This window comes from Bubalus bubalis, chromosome 5, assembly GCF_019923935.1.
Source record: "Bubalus bubalis isolate 160015118507 breed Murrah chromosome 5, NDDB_SH_1, whole genome shotgun sequence".
Lineage (NCBI taxonomy): Eukaryota > Metazoa > Chordata > Mammalia > Artiodactyla > Bovidae > Bubalus > Bubalus bubalis.
In genome coordinates this window covers 122,359,148-122,377,932 of record NC_059161.1, presented here as the reverse complement: position 1 = coordinate 122,377,932, position 18,785 = coordinate 122,359,148, and the positions used below count along the sequence as shown (strand labels likewise).

The 18,785-nt window shown below is 57.6% G+C and overlaps 3 protein-coding genes across 9 annotated transcripts; 2 read left to right on the top strand and 1 right to left on the bottom strand.

The window, feature by feature from the left end:
* Nucleotides 1-2,165: 2,165 nt before the first annotated feature.
* On the top strand, nt 2,166-6,927 carry B3GAT3 (beta-1,3-glucuronyltransferase 3). The gene is made up of 5 exons (XM_006043201.4): nt 2,166-2,422; nt 3,559-3,733; nt 5,066-5,426; nt 5,583-5,873; nt 6,452-6,927. Exons 1-5 carry the CDS (start codon nt 2,341-2,343, stop codon nt 6,548-6,550), a joined length of 1,008 nt encoding a protein of 335 aa, XP_006043263.1. The 5' UTR covers nt 2,166-2,340; the 3' UTR covers nt 6,551-6,927.
* A 147-nt stretch (nt 6,928-7,074) lies between these two features.
* Nucleotides 7,075-9,296, bottom strand: ROM1 (retinal outer segment membrane protein 1). The gene is made up of 3 exons (XM_006043200.4): nt 8,284-9,296; nt 7,683-7,929; nt 7,075-7,580 (listed from the first exon to the last, which is right to left on the bottom strand). The coding sequence occupies exons 1-3, from the start codon at nt 8,871-8,873 to the stop codon at nt 7,362-7,364; spliced, it is 1,056 nt and encodes a 351-aa protein (XP_006043262.1). The 5' UTR covers nt 8,874-9,296; the 3' UTR covers nt 7,075-7,361.
* Nucleotides 9,297-9,422: 126 nt separating this feature from the next.
* Nucleotides 9,423-18,708, top strand: EML3 (EMAP like 3). Of its 7 annotated transcripts, none has more exons than XM_045165843.1 (23): nt 9,423-9,742; nt 10,593-10,764; nt 10,849-11,109; nt 11,218-11,328; nt 11,452-11,607; nt 12,354-12,421; nt 12,587-12,710; nt 12,938-13,108; nt 13,302-13,371; nt 13,450-13,560; nt 13,801-13,896; nt 14,248-14,403; nt 14,566-14,707; nt 15,122-15,273; nt 15,354-15,479; nt 15,563-15,694; nt 16,145-16,212; nt 16,753-16,841; nt 16,913-17,010; nt 17,127-17,214; nt 17,682-17,780; nt 18,070-18,200; nt 18,283-18,708. In XM_045165843.1, exons 1-23 carry the CDS (start codon nt 9,721-9,723, stop codon nt 18,484-18,486), a joined length of 2,847 nt encoding a protein of 948 aa, XP_045021778.1. In that variant the 5' UTR covers nt 9,423-9,720; the 3' UTR covers nt 18,487-18,708. The 7 variants fall into 7 exon arrangements, with proteins under 7 accessions (XP_045021778.1, XP_025142309.1, XP_025142308.1 ...); XM_045165842.1 differs by lacking the exon at nt 9,423-9,742 and adding an exon at nt 9,815-10,518 and having other exon boundaries at nt 10,852-11,109; XM_045165841.1 differs by lacking the exon at nt 9,423-9,742 and adding an exon at nt 9,816-10,518.
* Nucleotides 18,709-18,785: the final 77 nt, after the last annotated feature.

Here is an 18,785-nt window from a genome sequence, read left to right as displayed (position 1 = left end):
TAGAAACAGCTGTATGTTAGATGGTCTCACACTTAAGACTGCTTTTCTTTTTTTAAAATTTATTTTTGGCTGTGCTAGGTCTTCACTGCTGTGTGGACTTTGCTTTAGTTGTGGAGACTGGGGGCTGCTCTTCATTGCAGTGCATGGGCTTCTCATAGTGGCTTCTCTTGTTCCAGAGCATGGGCTCTAGGGCACTCGAACTTCAGTAGTTGTCGCTCGTGGCCTCAACAGTTGCAGTTGCCAGGCTCTAGAGCACAGACTCAATAGTTGTAGTGCACAGGGGCTTAGTTGCTCCTCAGCATATGGGATCTTCCCAGACCAGGGTTTGAACCTGTGTCTCCTGCATTGGCAGGTGGATTCTTTACCACTGAGCCACCAGGGAAGCCCAAGACTGCTTTTCTTTAGCAGTATTAAAAAAATTTGCGTTTGTATCAGTGACAGGAGATGGTTTCCTCCATTTTGCAGATTGGCCACAGTCTTAGAGATTATTTTAACAAGAAACTAGGTTGGTTGGTTTGGGAAAATTACTGCTTAGGATGGTTTATGCCGGTGAGGAGTTGGGGGTGTGTTCAGGAAATTCCTCAGCTCAAGAAATATTTCCAGTTAATTCCCTGGGAGATAGCTCATTGCCTTGGCATCCCACCCCCATCCCTATTGTCATACGTTTATGAAGTGTGGGTCAGAGGAAAGAAAAAGTACAGAATCCTGGAGTCAGGTATCTAGAAGGCACATAGAAAATTGCACAGTGGGGATTACATTATTTGGGGCAATCTTCGTTCCTTACCTGTAAGATGGGGACAAAAATCTATCTCATACCTAAGTGGACAGGTAATGTGACAACGCTGAAGAGCAATTTGCTCTTAAACTACTGCTGGATGTGCTGGGAAAATGCTATTGATGTAAACTCTTCATCCCAGCAAGGGACCTGATTCCAAGTGGACATACTAGAACATCTACAAGAGGTTGATTAATCATTAATGAAATGCCAGAAATGAATGCCCTTTGCTATTTTCCAGTTCATTACTATGTTAGTTTTGCATTTTTGCCATGATCAAAATTCTGCAACATCGATTTTTAGAGTGATAGTATTCTAAATTGTGGTCTTCCTTGGTTCATATGGTAAAGAATTTGCCTGCAGTGTGCAAGTTCCAGGTTCAATTCCTGGAAGATCCCCTGGAGAAGGGAATGGCTACCTACTTCTACCAGACAGAGGAGGCTGGAGGGCTATAGTCCATGGGGTCGCAAGGAGTCACACAGGACTGAGTGACTAACACACAGACATCCTAAATTGTATTAAGACTATCAAAGGATTACAGTGAGGATTATATGAGACAACCAGAGCACAGGCTTGGCGGTTCAGTTCAGTTGCTCAGTTGTGTCTTGACTCGGCAACCCCATGGACTGCAGCATGCCAGACTTCCTTGTCCATCACCAACTCCTGGAGCTTGTTCAAACGCGTGTCCATCAAGTCACTGATGCCATCCAACCATCTCATCCTGTCGTCCCCTTCTACTCCTGCCTTCCATCTTTCCCAGCATCAGGGTCTTTTCCAAGGAATCAGTTCTTCGCATCAGGTGGTCAAAGTATTGGAGTTTCAGTTTCAGCATCAGTCCTTCCAATGAGTATTCAGGACTGATTTCCTTTAGGACTGACTGGTTTGATCTTGCAATCCAAGGGACTCTCAAGTCTTCTCCACCACCACAGTTCAAAAGCATCAATTCTTCCTTGCTCGACATTCATTATAGTCCAATTCTTACATCCATACATGACTACTGGAGAAACCGTAGCTTTGACTATATGGACCTTTGTCGGTAAAGTAATGTCTCTACTTTCTAATATGCTGTCTAGGCTTGGCAGGGCTGTAGATTTCACTTATTCGTGTAGCAATTATTTATTGAGCTACTGTCACTGCGTGCAGTGACTGGTGGATGGGTGAGTGAATGAATGTAAGAAAATATGCTCACAGGGACTGGAGATCAAGGCGGAGGGTCTCAAAGCCACTCCCACGTTACCTTACTTGGCTCCTGACCACCGGTCAGGCACGCTTGACACGCCGGATATGACGTCACCCACTCCCGTGGTTCCCAGAACTAGGCAATGGGACCGGAAATTACCCAGAGGGAAGGGGGTGTGCAGACTGACCGGAAGTGGGCCCAGACGGGCGCTGCCAGCGCTAGCTCCCGGGAGCCGCTCGAGAAGAGCGTGAGGAGGGCGGGACACGGGGCGGGGCCGCTGCAGGGGCGGGGCTTTCAGGCTGGCAGGCGGGCGGGGGGCGGGAACCCCTTGTCCCCGCCGGACCCCGCCTGCCCCGGCGGCGGCGGCGGCGGCGGCGGCGCGGCCATGAAGCTGAAGCTGAAGAACGTGTTCCTCGCCTACTTCCTGGTGTCGATCGCCGGCCTCCTCTACGCGCTGGTGCAGCTCGGTGAGCGGGGCGGGGCGGGGGTGCGGCGAGTCGGCCGAAGGGCATCCCGCCGCTGTGCATCCCGCCCTGGGGATGAAGCCCCGCGCAGACCCCATTCATCCGGCTCGGTCCTCCGACAGCCCCTCTGTGGCCCCTGGGCGCACTCCCCTCTCCAGAACGCACCGCGGCTGCCCGCCGCACCTCGGGTGAAATCAGACTCCTTCCCAGAGCCTGCCAGGCCCCGCGTGATCCCGTCGCCGTCTGCCTCTCTAACCCCATTTCCCATCCCTCTCGCTCGCTCTGCTCCAGCCACACTGGCTTCATGACAGTTTCTCGAAAACCCCACGCTCGTTGCTCTAAGCACTTAACCTGTCTGTGCTGTAACCTTTTCTCCCAGCTCTTCCCCAGCTGCCTCTTTCTCATCCTTCAGGTCTCAGCTCGCTGACATGTCACCGCCTCACAGAGGCTTTCCTTGACCACCTTAGCTAAAAGTCATACTTCTTACTCTGGGTCCTCTTTTAAGTCTCCCTCCTATTTGTTTCCTTCATAGCCCTTACCACAGTTTCTAATAATTTTATTAATTTGTTTCTTTGCTTAGTGTCCAGCTCCTCCACTAAACTGAAACCTCCATGAGGGCAGGGACCATGTCTGTGTGGTTTCCTGCTGCAGCCCGGGCACCTAAGGCAGTGCCTCCCAGGAGGAGCATTCAATAAATATTTATCCAGTGATGGAATCAATGAATTTAATGAGTCTTTGGTCACACAGCCAACGGAACAGATTGAACCCTGCCTCTTATGCAGGGATTTAGAGACTGGGCCACTGCATGATTCTCAGGTATTTGAAAGACTGCCCTGTTTTAGGAGATCAACTTGTTCGTTATGCTTCCAGAAGGCAAAATTAGGCCCAGCAGGTACAAAGGATGGAGGCAGGTGATCAGCTTAATAGACAGATGAAAATTGTAATGGATGGAATTGTTAAAGTTGGAGAGGCACTGCTATTTAAGGCAGCGAGTTCCTCACCACCCTAGGTGTAGAAAAGCTGTTAGAGAAGTTGTAAGGAGAGCCCCGCATTGGTTAGTTGAATGGGAAGGTTAATAGCTCTTTGGGATGCTGAACATCCTGTGGTTCTCTGCCCCCATCCCTGTTTCCTGGGACCAGGCCAGCCATGTGACTGCCTCCCTCCCCTGCGGGCAGCAGCGGAGCAGCTTCGGCAGAAGGATCTGAGGATTTCCCAGCTGCAAGCCGATCTCCGTCGCCCACCCCCTGCCCCTGCCCAGCCCCCTGAACCCGAGGCTCTTCCTACTATCTATGTTGTTACCCCCACCTATGCCAGGTATGGGCTCTGACTCACCCAGGATCTGCCTGGACCAAGAGGCTGGGGTTGATGATGAGTTTCAGGAGGCACTGGGCCAGGGGATGTTCTTCAGGCTAAGGCATTGCCAAATGTCAGGCTAAATGAACCACATCATTACTCAGAGATCTTGGGGAAATTGTTTTTTTCTATAGACAATAGACAGGAGGACTTCCCTGGTGGTCTAGTGGTTGAGACTCCGGGCTGCCATCGTGGGGAGTGCGGGTTCAATCCCTGGTTGGGAGCTCTAGGATCCCGCATGCCATGTGGCGTGGCCAAATGTGCCATGAAGTAGTGTAAAAAATTCCTGAGAAATTTTAAGATACAACAATAAAGTTTCAAAGAAATTCTGAACTTGAACTTGCCAAGTGAGTTCACTCTGACTCCTTAGGGAACCTTTGGTGAGGAAGTTTGAGAACCCCTTGACTAATGTAAAGTAGAGAAGGACTTGGCCATTCAGTCATATGGTGGTCTAGAAATAGTTACACCAGTTGTTACGTAGTGTGTTTACTCTCTGTCCCACACTGTGCTAAGTGTGTTCCTTTTTTTTTTTTTTTTTTTTTTTAATAAAAGGTAGCTTTATTAGTGATACAAACCAACTGGGGAATGTGGTTTTGAAAGGAGCCAAAAGGGCTTGCTGACATCTGCCTGGAATCAGATGGCTGACCCACCTAGGCTAGGCATCTTAAGACCCTCCCCTCTCCATGCACACACTGCCAACCCTGGGGCGGGCAGGCCCATCTGAAGGGCAAAGAAACTTACAAGAGACTCGGGGATGACCTTGGTTCAATCATTTTAGTCTAAGAAGGCACTGCCCTCTGCCCAGCAATAACAGACATCAGGAGACAGTGTCTATAAGACTCCCCCACCTCAGACTCCGGTTCTGTATTATCTACAGAACCGGAAATCAAAAGGAGACTTGGACTTCTCTGGTAGTCCAGAGGTTAAGACTGTGCTGCCAATGCAAGGGGCACAGGTTCAATCCCTGGTTGGGGAACTAAGGTCCCACATGGCATGCAGCATGGCCAAAAAGATAAAAATAAAAAAATAACAGGGCAGGTGAGGGAATTCCCTGGTGGTCCAGTGGTTAGGCCTCTGCGCTTCCACTTCAGGGGGCACAGGTACCGTCCCTGATTAGGGACCCAAGATCTCACAAGCTGAGCTACTCACCCAAAAAATAACAACAGGGAGTTTGGGTGCTGGTCAGGGAAATGTCATGAGGGTGCTAGGAGTGGCCCAGAAGAAGACATACGTACCTGCTGGAGTGGGCAAATGGTGGCCACCCCTTTCCCTCCTGCATCTTTCCCACTGCAGGTTGGTGCAGAAGGCGGAGCTGGTGCGGCTGTCTCAGACCCTGAGCCTGGTGCCCCGGCTGCACTGGCTGCTGGTGGAGGATGCTGAGGGCCCCACCCCATTGGTCTCGGGGCTGCTGGCTGCCTCTGGCCTCCTCTTCACACACCTGGCGGTCCTCACCCCCAAGGCCCAGCGGCTCCGGGAGGGCGAGCCAGGCTGGGTTCGGCCCCGAGGTGTAGAGCAACGGAACAGGGCCCTGGATTGGCTCCGGAGCGGAGGGGGTGCTGTTGGGGGAGAGAAAGACCCACCCCCACCAGGTACCCAGGGAGTTGTGTACTTTGCTGACGATGACAACACTTATAGCCGAGAACTCTTTGAGGAGGTGAGCACCGGCTCGGGGCTGGGGAAGCAGGCCCGGTGGGACCCACTTCATCACTTTCCCTGGGTGGGGAGTGGTGGGGCAGAGTGACTTAAGTGGTCCTTGCTCCTCCTATTCCTCTGGGCCACTTCCTGTATCTTTTTTCCCGACTTCCGCTAGATGCGCTGGACCCGTGGTGTCTCAGTGTGGCCTGTGGGGCTAGTGGGCGGCCTTCGATTCGAGGGCCCTCGCGTACAGGATGGCCGGGTTGTTGGTTTCCACACGGCCTGGGAGCCCAACAGGCCCTTCCCAGTGGATATGGCGGGATTTGCTGTCGCCCTGTCTTTGCTGTTGGCTAAACCCAATGCCCGGTTTGATGCTACTGCTCCTCGGGGCCATCTGGAGAGCAGTCTCCTGAGCCACCTTGTAGATCCCAAGGACCTGGAGCCGCGGGCTGCCAACTGCACTCGGGTAAGGGGATGGAGGTAGGCATAGAAACCCGGTTCTGGGATGGACAGGAGATGGGACAAGTGGAATGAGGCCCTGCGGAGCAGGATCAAGGATGGGTGTTTGAACAAGGAGAGACCCTGCAGAGCTTGCTTACTCTACTGAAGGGGAAGTCAGAGAAGGAAAGTGGTCTCTTGGCACCCCTGAGACAGAGAGAGGGTAAGGGATTAGGCCCCATTTCAGAGGCACTGGCTTCCCTTGTGGCTCAGATGGTAAAGAATCTACCTGCAATGCAGGAGACCTGGGTTCGATCCCTGGGTTGGGAAGATCTCTTGGAGAAGGGAATGGCAACCCGCTGCAGTATTCCAGCCTAGAGAATTCCATGAAAAGAGTATATAGTCCATGGGGTCGCAGAGTTGGAAATGACTGAGTGACTAACACTTTGACTTTCAGAGGCACTAAAGCCTCCCCCTCCCCCTGCCCTTCATACTTGGCAGCCAACATGGTGTGTGTCCAGGAGGTGGGAGGATCCGTTCTATCCTGAGTGCCCCAGAGGCTTGGCTGAGGCTGGGCCTGGCTCTAACTGAAACCTCCCTGGACAGGTTCTGGTGTGGCACACACGGACGGAGAAGCCCAAGATGAAGCAGGAGGAGCAGCTACAGCGGCAGGGCCGCGGCTCAGACCCAGCTGTCGAGGTGTGATGGTGGCCCTACCCTGCCCACCAGCTCACTAGGCACAGAGCTGTGGGACTGTGCCCCTGGCCCGCCCAGGATGTGGTTTTCCAAGTCCTGACCCCTCAGAGCCAGGAGCGGCCCCTCCACCCCTTCAGCCCCTCCCCTGGCCTGCCATGTGGCACTGCCCACAGGCTAGGGACAAACAGCCCTCCTATTGAGCCAGACTGGCCCTGTCTGGGGCGGAGCAGAAAACAGACAGACTCAGGAGGGAGGGCAGCTGAGTCACTGGGTAACTTATTGGGGCTGGGCATGCACTGGGGGGGCTGGAGGAGCTGGGCTGGACCCTCCCCACCTGAGCATGCTGACCACCCCCCTCCTACCTCCAGAATAAAAACTCAACCTGGCGGGGCCTCTGTGTTCCTTCACTTCCCACGTCAGGTTCTTGCATTTGATTCTTACCAGGGTCAAAACCCTTGGGTCCTGGCTTCTCCATCAGATGGAAATCAGTTCTTTCAGGGCCCCCCACCCCCTTGAAGAGAAAGATCAGGAGCTTTAGTCCAAAAGCTTTATTGAGTGTGCACCAGATGTAGCCTACAGGCCTTCCCATGTCATTTCTCCCACCTTGGTTTTGTTCTTTTTCTGTCCCCTGGTGGTTCTGGCCATGGACTAGGCCCCAGGACACCTGGTTTTCTCTCCTACCCCAGTCCAGCTCATTGACTATCCTTAACCCTCTAATCCCAGATTCCCCCCTCCCTCACGGGGAGCCTATAAAAAGTTGTGAGCTTTCCAGTCTTGTCCATCCCTCCCCTTCCCCCCACCCCCATCCCCAACTTAAGTTCTAGGCCTCAGGCAGACCCTCCTTGGGAGGTTCCTCTTCTGGTGGGGCCTCCCCAGGTGCTGGCCTATGGGGCCCTGCTCCCTGTAGCCAGGCTGTTTTCAGCATGTCTTTCAGCCCAGCAGGAAAGAGGTAGCCCTGGGCCTCTCCCTCCCCATCAATGACTCCTCCGAGCCCCTCCAGTGCTGTCTGCAGGTACCGCAGGCCCAGAAGTACCAGAGTCTGTGGGGGGAAGCAAGAGGCAAGAGGTCAGCAAGGGTCAGCAGTTCCAGGGGTCGCTGGGTTGGAGGCGGTGAGGAGGCCTCAGAACCTCTGCTGACTCACCTGCAGCAGGAAGGTAACAGCCAGCATGTTGCCCAGTGTGCTTGCCAGCCCCTGCAAGTGCCCCAGTAACACCTCGTGGCATCCTTGGGACCAGAGGTTGAGGTTGGGCTGTCGGGGATCAAAGAGGGGGTGGGCGTGGGGGTCTGAGAGCTGGCTTTGCAGGCAAGGCCTGGGTGAGTGGGGATTACAGCAGGAGAAAGGGACCCCATCAATCAGATACAGGCCTTCCACATTGCTCTGGATCCGGCTGCAAAGGGAGGGGCAGGGGTGTTAGGATATCTGGAGATAGAAGCCTGAGGGAGAAGCTGCAGGGTACAGAAATTGAGAAGGGAGAAACGAGGGAAACATTTACCAACTGCTTTACTATGCCAGGCAGGCATAATTCACTGTTGTAATCGTTACAACAACTCTGTGAGATGGTAGTTTTATCATCTCCAGTTTACAGACACATGGGCCCAGAGCAGTTTGGTACCATGCCCTGGGTCACACAGCTGTTGCCCCATTCCCTCAATCACTAGATGAATTATTGCCTATCTGGGTGAGGTGGGGTTTCAAGGAAAGAGAAGGAGGAGGAGAAGGAGGGGAGAAGTAAATCACTCACTCAACCACGTTGGGGTCATTGGGATCCAGGTAACGGTTGCTGACCCACTGGATTCCAAACCAATCCTTGTAGCCATGACGGCCACAGCAGTGGTGCCTCAGCTGAAGCTCATCCAACAGCCGTTTGGCTTGACAGTGTCCGGGCACCTCTGTGTCCTTGTAGTGAGCCAAGGCAGACCCCAGGCCCTCCTCCAGGCCCATGTCCAGAGTCCCAGGTAAAGCCAGGGCTAGTCCCAGGGCGAGGACCAGGAGCCCCCCACCCCCCACTGTGCCAGCCACCAGCAGCGGGCCCAGGACCCCTCGCCAGGGAGGGTATTGTTCTGCATCCAGACTGGCCCGGCTAGCTCCTGAACCCACCAGTCCTGTGCCCAGAGCCACTGCACTGGCCGCCAAGGCAACCTGGGGCAGGGCAGAGAATGGGCAAGAGGGAGCCAAGAAGGTACCAAGGTGCCACAGCTGGACCAGGAGGTGCCCGCTACAGAGGAGGGTGAGGCCACCGACCAGCACGAGCAGCCAGGAGAGGAGCCAGAGCCCCTGCGCCAGACGGATGCGGGGCTGGAGGGGCAGGACCAGGGGCAGCACCGGCGCCATCTCCCATCTCTGCCCGAGGGACAGCAGAGATGTCAGGGGCTGGGGTTGGCCGTGGCAGGATGCTGCGTCAGCCCGGCCCGGCTTGAGCTGGGCTAATGCCACCCTGACCCCAATACCCTGGGCATCCTCCCGCCACAGCCTTAATAACCCGCCGCCCGGGTCCTCAGCCAGTCCCAGTTCGGGATGCTTCGGCTTTGCCCCTGAGGGAAAGCCCCGCCCCCGGGCAAAGGGCCGATTTCGTGACCCCGCCTCTGCCCCCTCGCGGAAGTGGGGAGGGGCTGGTCGGTTCTGCCCCCCAGAAGCAAGGGGCTGGGGGCGGAGACCTCGGGCCCCGCGCTCCTTCCCGGGTCCCCGGGGAGTCCGAGGGCCAGGATCCCGGAAGGGCCCGGAGGGCGGTGGCCCGAGGGGACCTGTGGGGGGGAGGGGTCAGAGGGTTGGCCCCGCCCCCGTAACGAGCCGCGAGGCCCGGACAGGGAGGGGTTACCAGGCGGCCCGGCCCCCCCACCTCGTCCCGCCCCCCCTCCCGCGCTTCCTGGCGGCTCCGCGTCCGGGGCCTGTTTGTGCTGCGGCGCTGGGGCCCGGGACGGCCCCGCCACCCCACCCCCGGGAGCCGAGAGCGGCCCGGGGAGAGTCCGAGGCCCCGGCGAGCCCCAGAGCCTGCGGCCCCCTCCCCACAGCGCCCCCTCCAGGCCCTTTGCCCGCGCCCGACAGCGCCCACGGGGGGGTGGCTCGGCTCCCTCGCGCGCGCGCCCCGGGGTGCTTCCCCTTCCCCTCTCCCTGGCCATGGCCCCCGTGGCTTAGACGCCTCCTCCTCCGCCGCCGCCGCTCGGAGCAAGCCGGGGGCCGGATGGACGGGGCCGGGGGGCCCGGTGAGTACGGGGCGGGGCGGGCGGCGTGCCCCTTCCCGGAGCGCCGGCCAGTCTGGCGCTGCCATTGCCCGACGGCTGTCCCGGGCGTCCCCGCGTGCTCCTTGCCCCCGGGGGCTCCGAGCATCCTTCACTGTTCTCAGGCCGCTCCCCCTAGTTACTTGGGTCCTCCAGCTGTCATTTCGGACTTCGACAATGCCATCCTGCCCCCCGTATTACTCTGGGCCCCTCCAAAGTTTCCGAATCTCCTGTGTTACCCTGGGCTTCTTTCCCTGCTTTGTTGGGTCTTTTTACTCCTGACCTCCTCTGTTACCCTGGAACCTGCGCTGGGATCTCTGCTCTCCGCTGCTAACCCTCTGCTGTCACTCCGGACCTCTTCTGAGTCCTCAGGATGACTGTCCTCTGAGTCCCCCACTTCTCTCCTGGTGCTCCCTCGCAGTTTCTCTGCCTTCTCTGGAGTCCTACGGTTACTCTGGGCTGGGCCCTGTCGTCCCTCATGCGCCTCCGTCTGTGGTTCCCACGTTCCTCGGCAGAACTCCATATTTCCCCCCTGGTACTCCATGGTACTCCCTGTCTTTGCGGAGGCTGGGACAGGCAGCAGGAAGGGAGCTCTGCCAGGTTCCTCGCCTGCCCTGCCAGAAGGAGGCCCTTGATCCTTTTCCCACCGTCTCCTCCCCTCTGGGAGCGCTTCCAAGCCTGGAGTTGCTTGGAGGGGGCAGTCCTATTGGACAGATGCAAAGTTAGAGGGAGAGAGAATCCCCTCAATAGCCTTTCCCCAGGTGTGTGTGGGGGTGGGGGGGGCGCGCGCGGGGGAGGGGGGTGACATGCTGACGGCTTCTTGCCCCTTTCCCAGGTGAGGGCCCAGCTCAGGAGGCCCTGCAGTCCTTGAGCCGGCGGCTTCAGGTGCAGGAGAAGGAGATGGAGCTGGTGAAGGCAGCCTTGGCAGAAGCTCTTCGCCTGCTGCGGCTGCAGGCACCCTCCACCTCCCTGCAGGACCCTGGCACCCTGGGCCCTCCAAGGGACAGGTATGCATGTAGTCACTCCCTCCTCCTCCTCCTCCTCCTCGATGGGGCCTCTAGGGCCATCAGGTTGATGCACTGTCTCTCCAGCAGCCCCGCAGCGCCCCCAGGACTGCCACCCACATGCAGCCCCTCCTTGGTGAGCCGAGGCACCCAGACGGAAGCAGAGATGGAGGTGGAACCATCCCCTGGCCCCCCCGGGCTGAGCAACGGGCCCCCAGCCCCTCCGGGGGGCAGTGAAGAACCTAGCGGGACCCAGTCTGAAGGAGGGGGCAGCAGCAGCAGTGGCACGGGCTCCCCTGGCCCCCCAGGGATCCTCAGGCTGGCTCAGCCCCCCCAGCGCACTGACACGTAAGTCTCCTGTGGTCGAGGCTGGGAGGGGAGGGCGGGGAGGGGAGGGCGGATAGGGGAGCCCCAGCGGCAGGAATGACGTTCACCTGCTCACTGTGTTCTGCCCAGGCCACGGAGAAATTCTTCCTCCTCATCGCCCTCAGAGCGGCCTCGCCAGAAACTCTCCCGGAAGGCAGCTTCCTCTGCCAACCTGTTATTGCGGTCAGGGAGCACAGAGAGGTGGGCGAGGCTCCCCCACGCCCGCCCCGCCCCCAACCCCCCCACCCCAGGCTCAGGTTCTTGACTTTCCACATCCCTCACCTGGCTTCCCTGGGTGGGGTGGGGGGCCTCATTGCCCAACAGGAAGAAAGGAACAAGTGCTCCTGGGGCGCCTGCTGTGTACCCAGCACTGTGCCAACCCCTCGACCTCCTCCATCTCATTCAGTCCCCACGACATCCTTGGGGGGTAGGTGGTCTCATGCTGTTCATTGGCCAGGTGAGGAAGCAGGCTCAGAGAGGGTAAGTCATTTGCCTGGGGTCACACAGCTAGAGCCAGGATTTCAACCGAACTCTTCCTGACTCCAGTTGCCCCTGCCCTCTCCACTGTATCACAGCATCCCTTTCAAGTTCCCAAGAGGGTTTTCCAAAAGTATTCATGGTTTCCATGGGTGACTCTCCTCAGATTCCAGCTCTCTTCCGCCACCCCAGCCTACTACGCTTTAGAGAGCAATTTAGAAATTCCAGTGGATTGTCTCAGAGTGTGTACAGGCTCCAGGACACCTGAGTGTTTATTCTCACCCTATCCTTGGCCTCTCCTTTATTCTCGGAAGAGAGGTTGTCAACTTATTATCCTCTAATGACAGTGATCTGTGGAATTCCCCTTTCACTTTCCCCTTGAGAGATAAGGACTTGCCTGCTGACCTCTCAGATCCCCAAGAGGCAGGGCTGTGGACCTTCTAGAGTCACTATGGGCCCATTTTACAGATGGAGAAATGAAAAGGTTGATAGGCAGAGGCCTGGTGGTCTGGAAGAAAGTGTCACCGCACACTACCTCTTACAGCGGTGCTTGGCCCCTTTAGTCTCGGTCTTCTCACACCTTACATGGAGCCCATCTACTCCAGAGCCCTCACTGCTCACGATACAAACTTAGAGTGTGCAGAGGTGACTGTGATCTCTAGGGTGATCTCTTTTCTTGTGTCCTGCCCCTCCTCAGTTCTGTCTTGGGACCTGACTGCAGTCCCTGTGCTTTTCTCTTTGCCCAACAGCCGTGGGGGAAAAGACCCCCTCTCCAGCCCCGGCGGTCCTGGCTCTCGGAGGAGCAATTACAATTTAGGTATGTCCAGAGGGATCTGGAAGAAATTGGATGATGGGGTTGGGGCTACAGCCCCAGGAGCTGTTTGGGGGAGAGCTGTGAGGTATGGTGGTTGGAGCTCTGCCCTGACTTTCCTAGAAGGGAAGCTGCAGGACGGTGGTTGACACCTGCTCGTTTTCACTGTAGAAGGCATCTCAGTGAAGATGTTCCTCCGAGGCCGCCCCATTACCATGTACATCCCGTCTGGCATTCGCAGCCTGGAGGAGTTGCCCAGCGGCCCACCCCCGGAGACCCTCAGCCTTGACTGGGTGTATCCTGCTCCCTTCAACCCCCTGGCAACCACCCTTCCCATCATGAACCCTCCCCACCCCCTGCTTTTTTATGATTTCCTCCTGGGTCTGCAAGGAGAGGGAGACGTCTGAATCCTCGCCATCTATCCTCTGCCAGTGGCGCTGCTGGCCGGAGCTCTGTCTTTCTCCTCTTTTCCTTACTGTGCCCTTGGTCCAACCCTTTCCTTGACCATGATCCCCACTCCAGGTATGGGTACCGGGGTCGTGACTCCCGCTCTAATCTGTTTGTGCTGCGCTCTGGGGAGGTGGTCTACTTTATCGCCTGTGTGGTGGTGCTGTACCGGCCTGGGGGAGGCCCCGGGGGCCCTGGAGGTGGTGGCCAGAGACATTACCGGGGGCACACGGACTGTGTTCGATGGTGAGGGTCCGAGGGCTGGGGAGTGGGCAGCTCAAGGCGTGGGGAGGGTGGGCTTGGCAGAAAGAGGGTCTTGGGTGGATGTGGAGAAGCAGGAGAGAAGAGTGGGCTTGCTGCTCTGCAGGCCCAGGGACAGTGTACTGGGTGGTCTTGAGAGACCGACCCCCTTCCCTAGAGTTACTCCTCCCCCACTTAGCCTGGCTGTTCACCCTGATGGTGTGCGTGTAGCCTCAGGACAGACAGCCGGCGTGGATAAAGATGGAAAGGTAAGGCCACAGTCAAACACCAGGGTGAGATCCCGGCCCAGCCCTCCTTCACACCCCTGACTCCTTCTCCTCCACCAGCCCCTGCAGCCTGTGGTTCACGTCTGGGACTCCGAGACGCTGCTAAAGCTGCAGGAGATCGGACTGGGGGCCTTCGAGCGGGGTGTGGGGGCCCTGGCCTTTTCAGTTGCGGTGAGCTGGCCCTGGTGCCTCGAGGCCCTCATTTCCTTGTCTGGGAACCCCCTTCTTGTACTTCACCAGGAAGCCTCAGAGGTCCTGGCCTTCCCGAGCCCTGCCCAGCTGGTTCTCCTAAGAGACATGCGGCCCCTTCTGCTCTCTCAGCCTGTCATAGCGCCCCTCGCCTCATTTAGACCCTGAACCCCCTGACTGCCAGGCCTCACTCAGCCCCTCCGGTGTGTCCTCTGGCCTCAGGATCAGGGTGCTTTCCTCTGTGTGGTGGATGATTCCAATGAGCACATGCTGTCGGTGTGGGACTGCAGCCGGGGCACGAAGCTGGCTGAGATCAAGGTGAGGTGTCCAGGGGGCCTGGCGGGGCGCCGGGCAGGGTGGGGTGCAGAGAGCTCCAAACTTCCCAAACACGAATCTCCCTTCTGGCTAACTCCCCTGGAGCAAGCCTCCTAGCCTCTCTGAGGCTGTGAAGTGGGGATCACAGAGGTTCTGACCTCACGAGGGACAACGTGTAAGGCATTAGCAAGTGACGGAGAGTGGCGCTCTTAGGGGACCAGGGCCTTGGAGGAAGGGTTGTCCTGAGGGTTCTGGCCCTCAGTAGACCAGTTGTCAGGGTGCCAACTGAAGACAGTCTGGTAGAATGAAGGTATACAGGGCTTGGGGTGGCTGAATCTAGTATCTTCCCTTCAGAGTACAAATGACTCAGTCCTCGCCGTTGGCTTCAACCCTCGTGACAGCAGCAGCATCGTCACCAGTGGGAAATCCCACGTCCACTTCTGGAACTGGAATGGTGGAACAGGGGTTCCTGGGAACGGGACCCTCACCAGGAAACAGGGTGTCTTTGGGGTGAGGCGTGGATGGGTGCGGGATGCGGGGGAAGGCAGAGTGCAGATGAAAGCATTGGTCTGAGTACTATAGACCCTAATGCTACCCAACTCCCAGTGGTCCCGTGACTTGTAGTCTTTGCCCTACCCTTTGACCTCTGCTCTCTGCTCGCCTCGCCCCTAGAAATACAAGAAGCCCAAGTTTATCCCCTGCTTTGTGTTCCTCCCCGATGGAGACATTCTCACTGGAGACTCAGAGGGGAACATCCTCACCTGGGGGCGGAGCCTCTCAGATTCCAGGACCCCAGGAAGGGGTGGGGCCAAAGGTACGTGATGGGGGTGGCATCCTGGAAGGCTAGTTCCCCAGATGGTCTGTGAAGACAGAGGAGAGGATTTCCCATTCTCTTACCTGGGAAGTTGATGGGTTCTGTCAGAGGGTGGGGCTCTCTAGGCAGCCAGAATAGAAGGGTAGTGGGCAGCATGGCAAAGGGAGGAGGCTGGGGCTTTGGAGTCTGCCAGGTTCTGGGCTCACCTCTAGTTCTGGCCCTTAGGAAGTTACCTCACTTCTTTGAACCTTGGTTGTTCAGTCTGTAAATTGGGGAGAAGAGCCAAGGATCAGAGAGAGCATTCCGCGGGCACTCAGCAAGTGGGAGTTATTACTCTATTGTGACCACCTAGGCTGCTCTTGTTCCCTCCTTCCCTGCACCCTACAAGCATGACCACCTGGACTTTGCCAACAGAGACCTATGGGATTGTGGCCCAGGCCCACGCTCATGAAGGTTCCATCTTCGCCCTGTGTCTCCGGCGGGACGGGACTGTGCTGAGTGGTGGTGGGCGGGACCGCCGGCTGGTCCAGTGGGGGCCCGGATTGGTGGCCCTTCAGGAGGCGGAGGTGATGGCTGGCCTGGGGTCAAGGGAAGGAGGGGGACAAGGAATGGACAGGGGGCCCCTGACGTTCTGTACCCCCTGCAGATTCCTGAACACTTTGGGGCCGTGCGGGCCATTGCAGAGGGGCCTGGCTCTGAGCTGCTGGTGGGCACCACGAAGAATGCATTGCTGCGGGGAGATCTGGCCCAGGGCTTCTCCCCTGTAATCCAGGTTTGGGGGGGCCAAGGGTTTGGGGAGCAGGGAGGGAAGAGCTGTGAGGGAGGGGCAGAGATGACAGCCGTGCTCCGCTGCAGGGTCACACGGATGAGCTCTGGGGGCTCTGCACACATCCCTTCCAGAACCGTTTCCTCACCTGTGGCCATGACCGGCAGCTCTGCCTCTGGGATGGGGAGGGCCATGCGCTGGCCTGGAGCATCGACCTCAAGGTAGAGAGCTCTGTGTCCCCGGATCCTCGCTGTCACACCCACCGTGACTTCTGTGGCCACCACTCCTTCCCCAACATCCGCTTCCCTTTTGCTCCCAAAGGCAGCCACCTTGCACTGGTATGACTGTACGGGCTGCTAAAATATTTATTCTTCTGTACTGATGGTGCCAGTGTCCCTAAATACTGTCCGCCCCCCAACCCCTAGACCTCTTGAGCCAGCAACTAATGGTCAATCTCCCGCACAGCTGGGGGTATCAGTTCTGGTGGCTGTCTTTTGAGTAGCACCTCTGTTTAGGCTCTAGAGGCAGCCTGCCTGCCATCCCAGGTCTCTTGTCCCTCTCCTCCTTGGAAGGGGAGAGGCTTTGCCATTGTTATCAAGATGACAAGGTATCCATCTTAGTTCCCTCACTCGAAAGGCATCTTCTTGAATTCACCTTCTCCCCTCTCCCAGGAGACTGGTCTCTGTGCTGACTTCCACCCCAGTGGGGCAGTTGTGGCCGTAGGACTGAACACAGGGAGGTGAGAGGGAGCCAGAACTCCTGGGAGGGGAAAGTAGGAGGTATGGGAAGGGTTTCTGGTAATGGGGGGCAGTGGAGGACTGTGATCGATGCCTGTTCAGGAGCCCCAGCTGCACCCTCCCATTCCTCAGTGCCTTTTCCTGCAGCCTGGGTCTCCCTTGCTCTCCTGTGGCAGCTGTCATCACACCCTCCCCCGTCCACTCCCCCTCCTCTGGGAGTGGAGGAGGTGGCAGCTCCAGATAGAGGAGCCGCGGGGATGGGCGGGGCATAGGGGAAACTAACACAGGGAAGTGACAAGCTTACAGAATCTACAGAGCCCTGTCTTTGGGCCCTTGGACTCCTTTTCGGAAGGTATCAGGAGCCCCTCAGCTTTTATCTGCTCTTAGCCCCTTTCCACTTACCAGCATATGAATGCAATGGCAACCTCCCTGTCTGTATCATAGCCTTTCTTTTGGTGTCTCTGAGGCTCTCTGACTTGCCAACCCGCACCCTGCTCGGGACAGGTATCCTCACACCTGTTTTCCACCTCCTTCCCTTCCAGGTGGCTGGTTTTGGATACAGAAACCAGAGAAATTGTGTCTGACATCACCGATGGCAATGAGCAGCTATCAGTGGTCCGGTACAGCCCAGGTGGGAGCCACCTCCACCCCGGACCTAGACTCATCCCTGGTCCTTCCCTCTCTGAGTGACTGTCTTTGTAGATGGGTTGTACCTGGCCATCGGTTCCCATGACAACATGATCTACATCTATAGCGTTTCCAGTGATGGTGCCAAGTCCAGCCGTTTTGGCCGCTGTGTGGTGAGGAAGCTGGGGTGGAGGGTGGGGCATTGCCATAGCAGGTAAACTAATGCCCTTCTGAGGGTGGAGGTGGGAAATGGTGGCTGCATTTTTAGTCTCTTGACCCTTGCTCCCAGGGTCACTCCAGCTTCATCACTCACCTTGACTGGTCCAAGGATGGGAACTTCATCATGTCCAATTCTGGGGACTATGAGATCCTTTACTGTGAGTGACAGTAGGGGAGGGCATGAGGAGAGGGGAATTGGAGTGGGTTTTATTTATGTGTGTGGGCTCTTGGTTGGGAGGGGATGAAGGAAATGTGGGGGAGCTCCCAGTAGAGGGCCTGAAAATGTGTTTATACACAATAGGACAGAAAAACCACACACACAGTTTAACACCATGTTTTGTTCCCACCAGGCCTTAAGAGAGTTGAAAAATGTACTAGGAGAAAGATTGTTTTGGAAAAGTTTCTCAGGACAGGTGTGGAGGGGTTGACTTAAATCTAGAGAGGAGAACTTCAGATGAGAACTCAGGAAGCACAAGGGGCTGGGTTTTGCCCTGGGCTGAGGGCTACCACTCTGACCAGATCACATGCCATGGCCTCAAGCCAGTCTTTCCAATTTGGCCTCCCATGTCATCCTCCCCACGGAGGACTGGGTGAGAACTGAGCTGGGTGGGCTCCCTCTCCCCAGGGGACGTGGCTGGAGGCTGTAAGCTGCTGAGGAATCGCTATGAGAGCCGAGACCGGGAGTGGGCCACCTACACCTGTGTGCTGGGCTTCCATGTCTACGGTGAGAAGGGGCACAGGGCCGTGGAAACTTGCGTGAGTGTGGGGGGACAAGGTGCAGCCCGCCTGGGGCTCGGAATGCTGGACATGTGTAGGGGGTGGACGTCAAGAAACTGGCAGATCCAGCCCAAGAGGCCTCCCCCACCCCCGCCCCACCGGCCCTCGGGACTGGGAAGGATTGCCTGGAACGTGGTGGGTGGGTGGCCGGGCTGCCTGAGCTAGGGGGAAAATGGTGCAGCTCTGGACCGCAGGTGGGGGCGGGGAGGTCGGGCTGAGGCCGGCTGCTGTGATAGGCGTGTGGCCAGATGGCTCGGATGGAACTGACATCAACTCCCTGTGCCGCTCCCACAATGAGCGCGTCGTGGCCGTTGCCGACGACTTCTGCAAAGTGCACCTCTTCCAGTACCCGTGCGCGCACGCCAAGGTGAGGCCTCCCGGGGCCTCCGGGGCAGGGCGGGCGGCCGGGGTCCCGCGGCCGCTGCAGCTCCATCTTCTTTCCGGCCCAGGCACCGAGCCTCGTGTACGGTGGTCACGGCAGCCACGTGACCAGCGTCCGGTTCACGCACGACGACTCGCACCTCATCTCGCTGGGCGGCAAGGACGCCAGCATCTTCCAGTGGCGAGTGTTGGGCGCTGGGGGCACGGGGCCGGTGCCCACCACGCCCTCTCGAACCCCCTCCCTGTCCCCTGCCTCCTCTCTTGACGTCTGACCCACCGGCCCTGCAGTGTGGCCCTGCCCCACCCACCCAAATCCCCCAGGACCGGGGCGACCCTGTCCTCGACTTCGAGACATTCCCAAAAGTGCATTTCCCTGGAGGGGGCGAACGGCACCCCTGCACACACTGTATAGACCCGCTGGCTGAGCCGGGCAGCCCCAGCCTGGGCCCTGACTCCCGCTGCCTGCTGAGGGGCAATAAACCAAAAGCAAAGTCGCCTCCCGGTCCTTTTGTGGGGCGCGGCTGGGCGCCTCGGGGCTTTATGGGGGTGGGGAGGAAGGCAAAGGGGAATG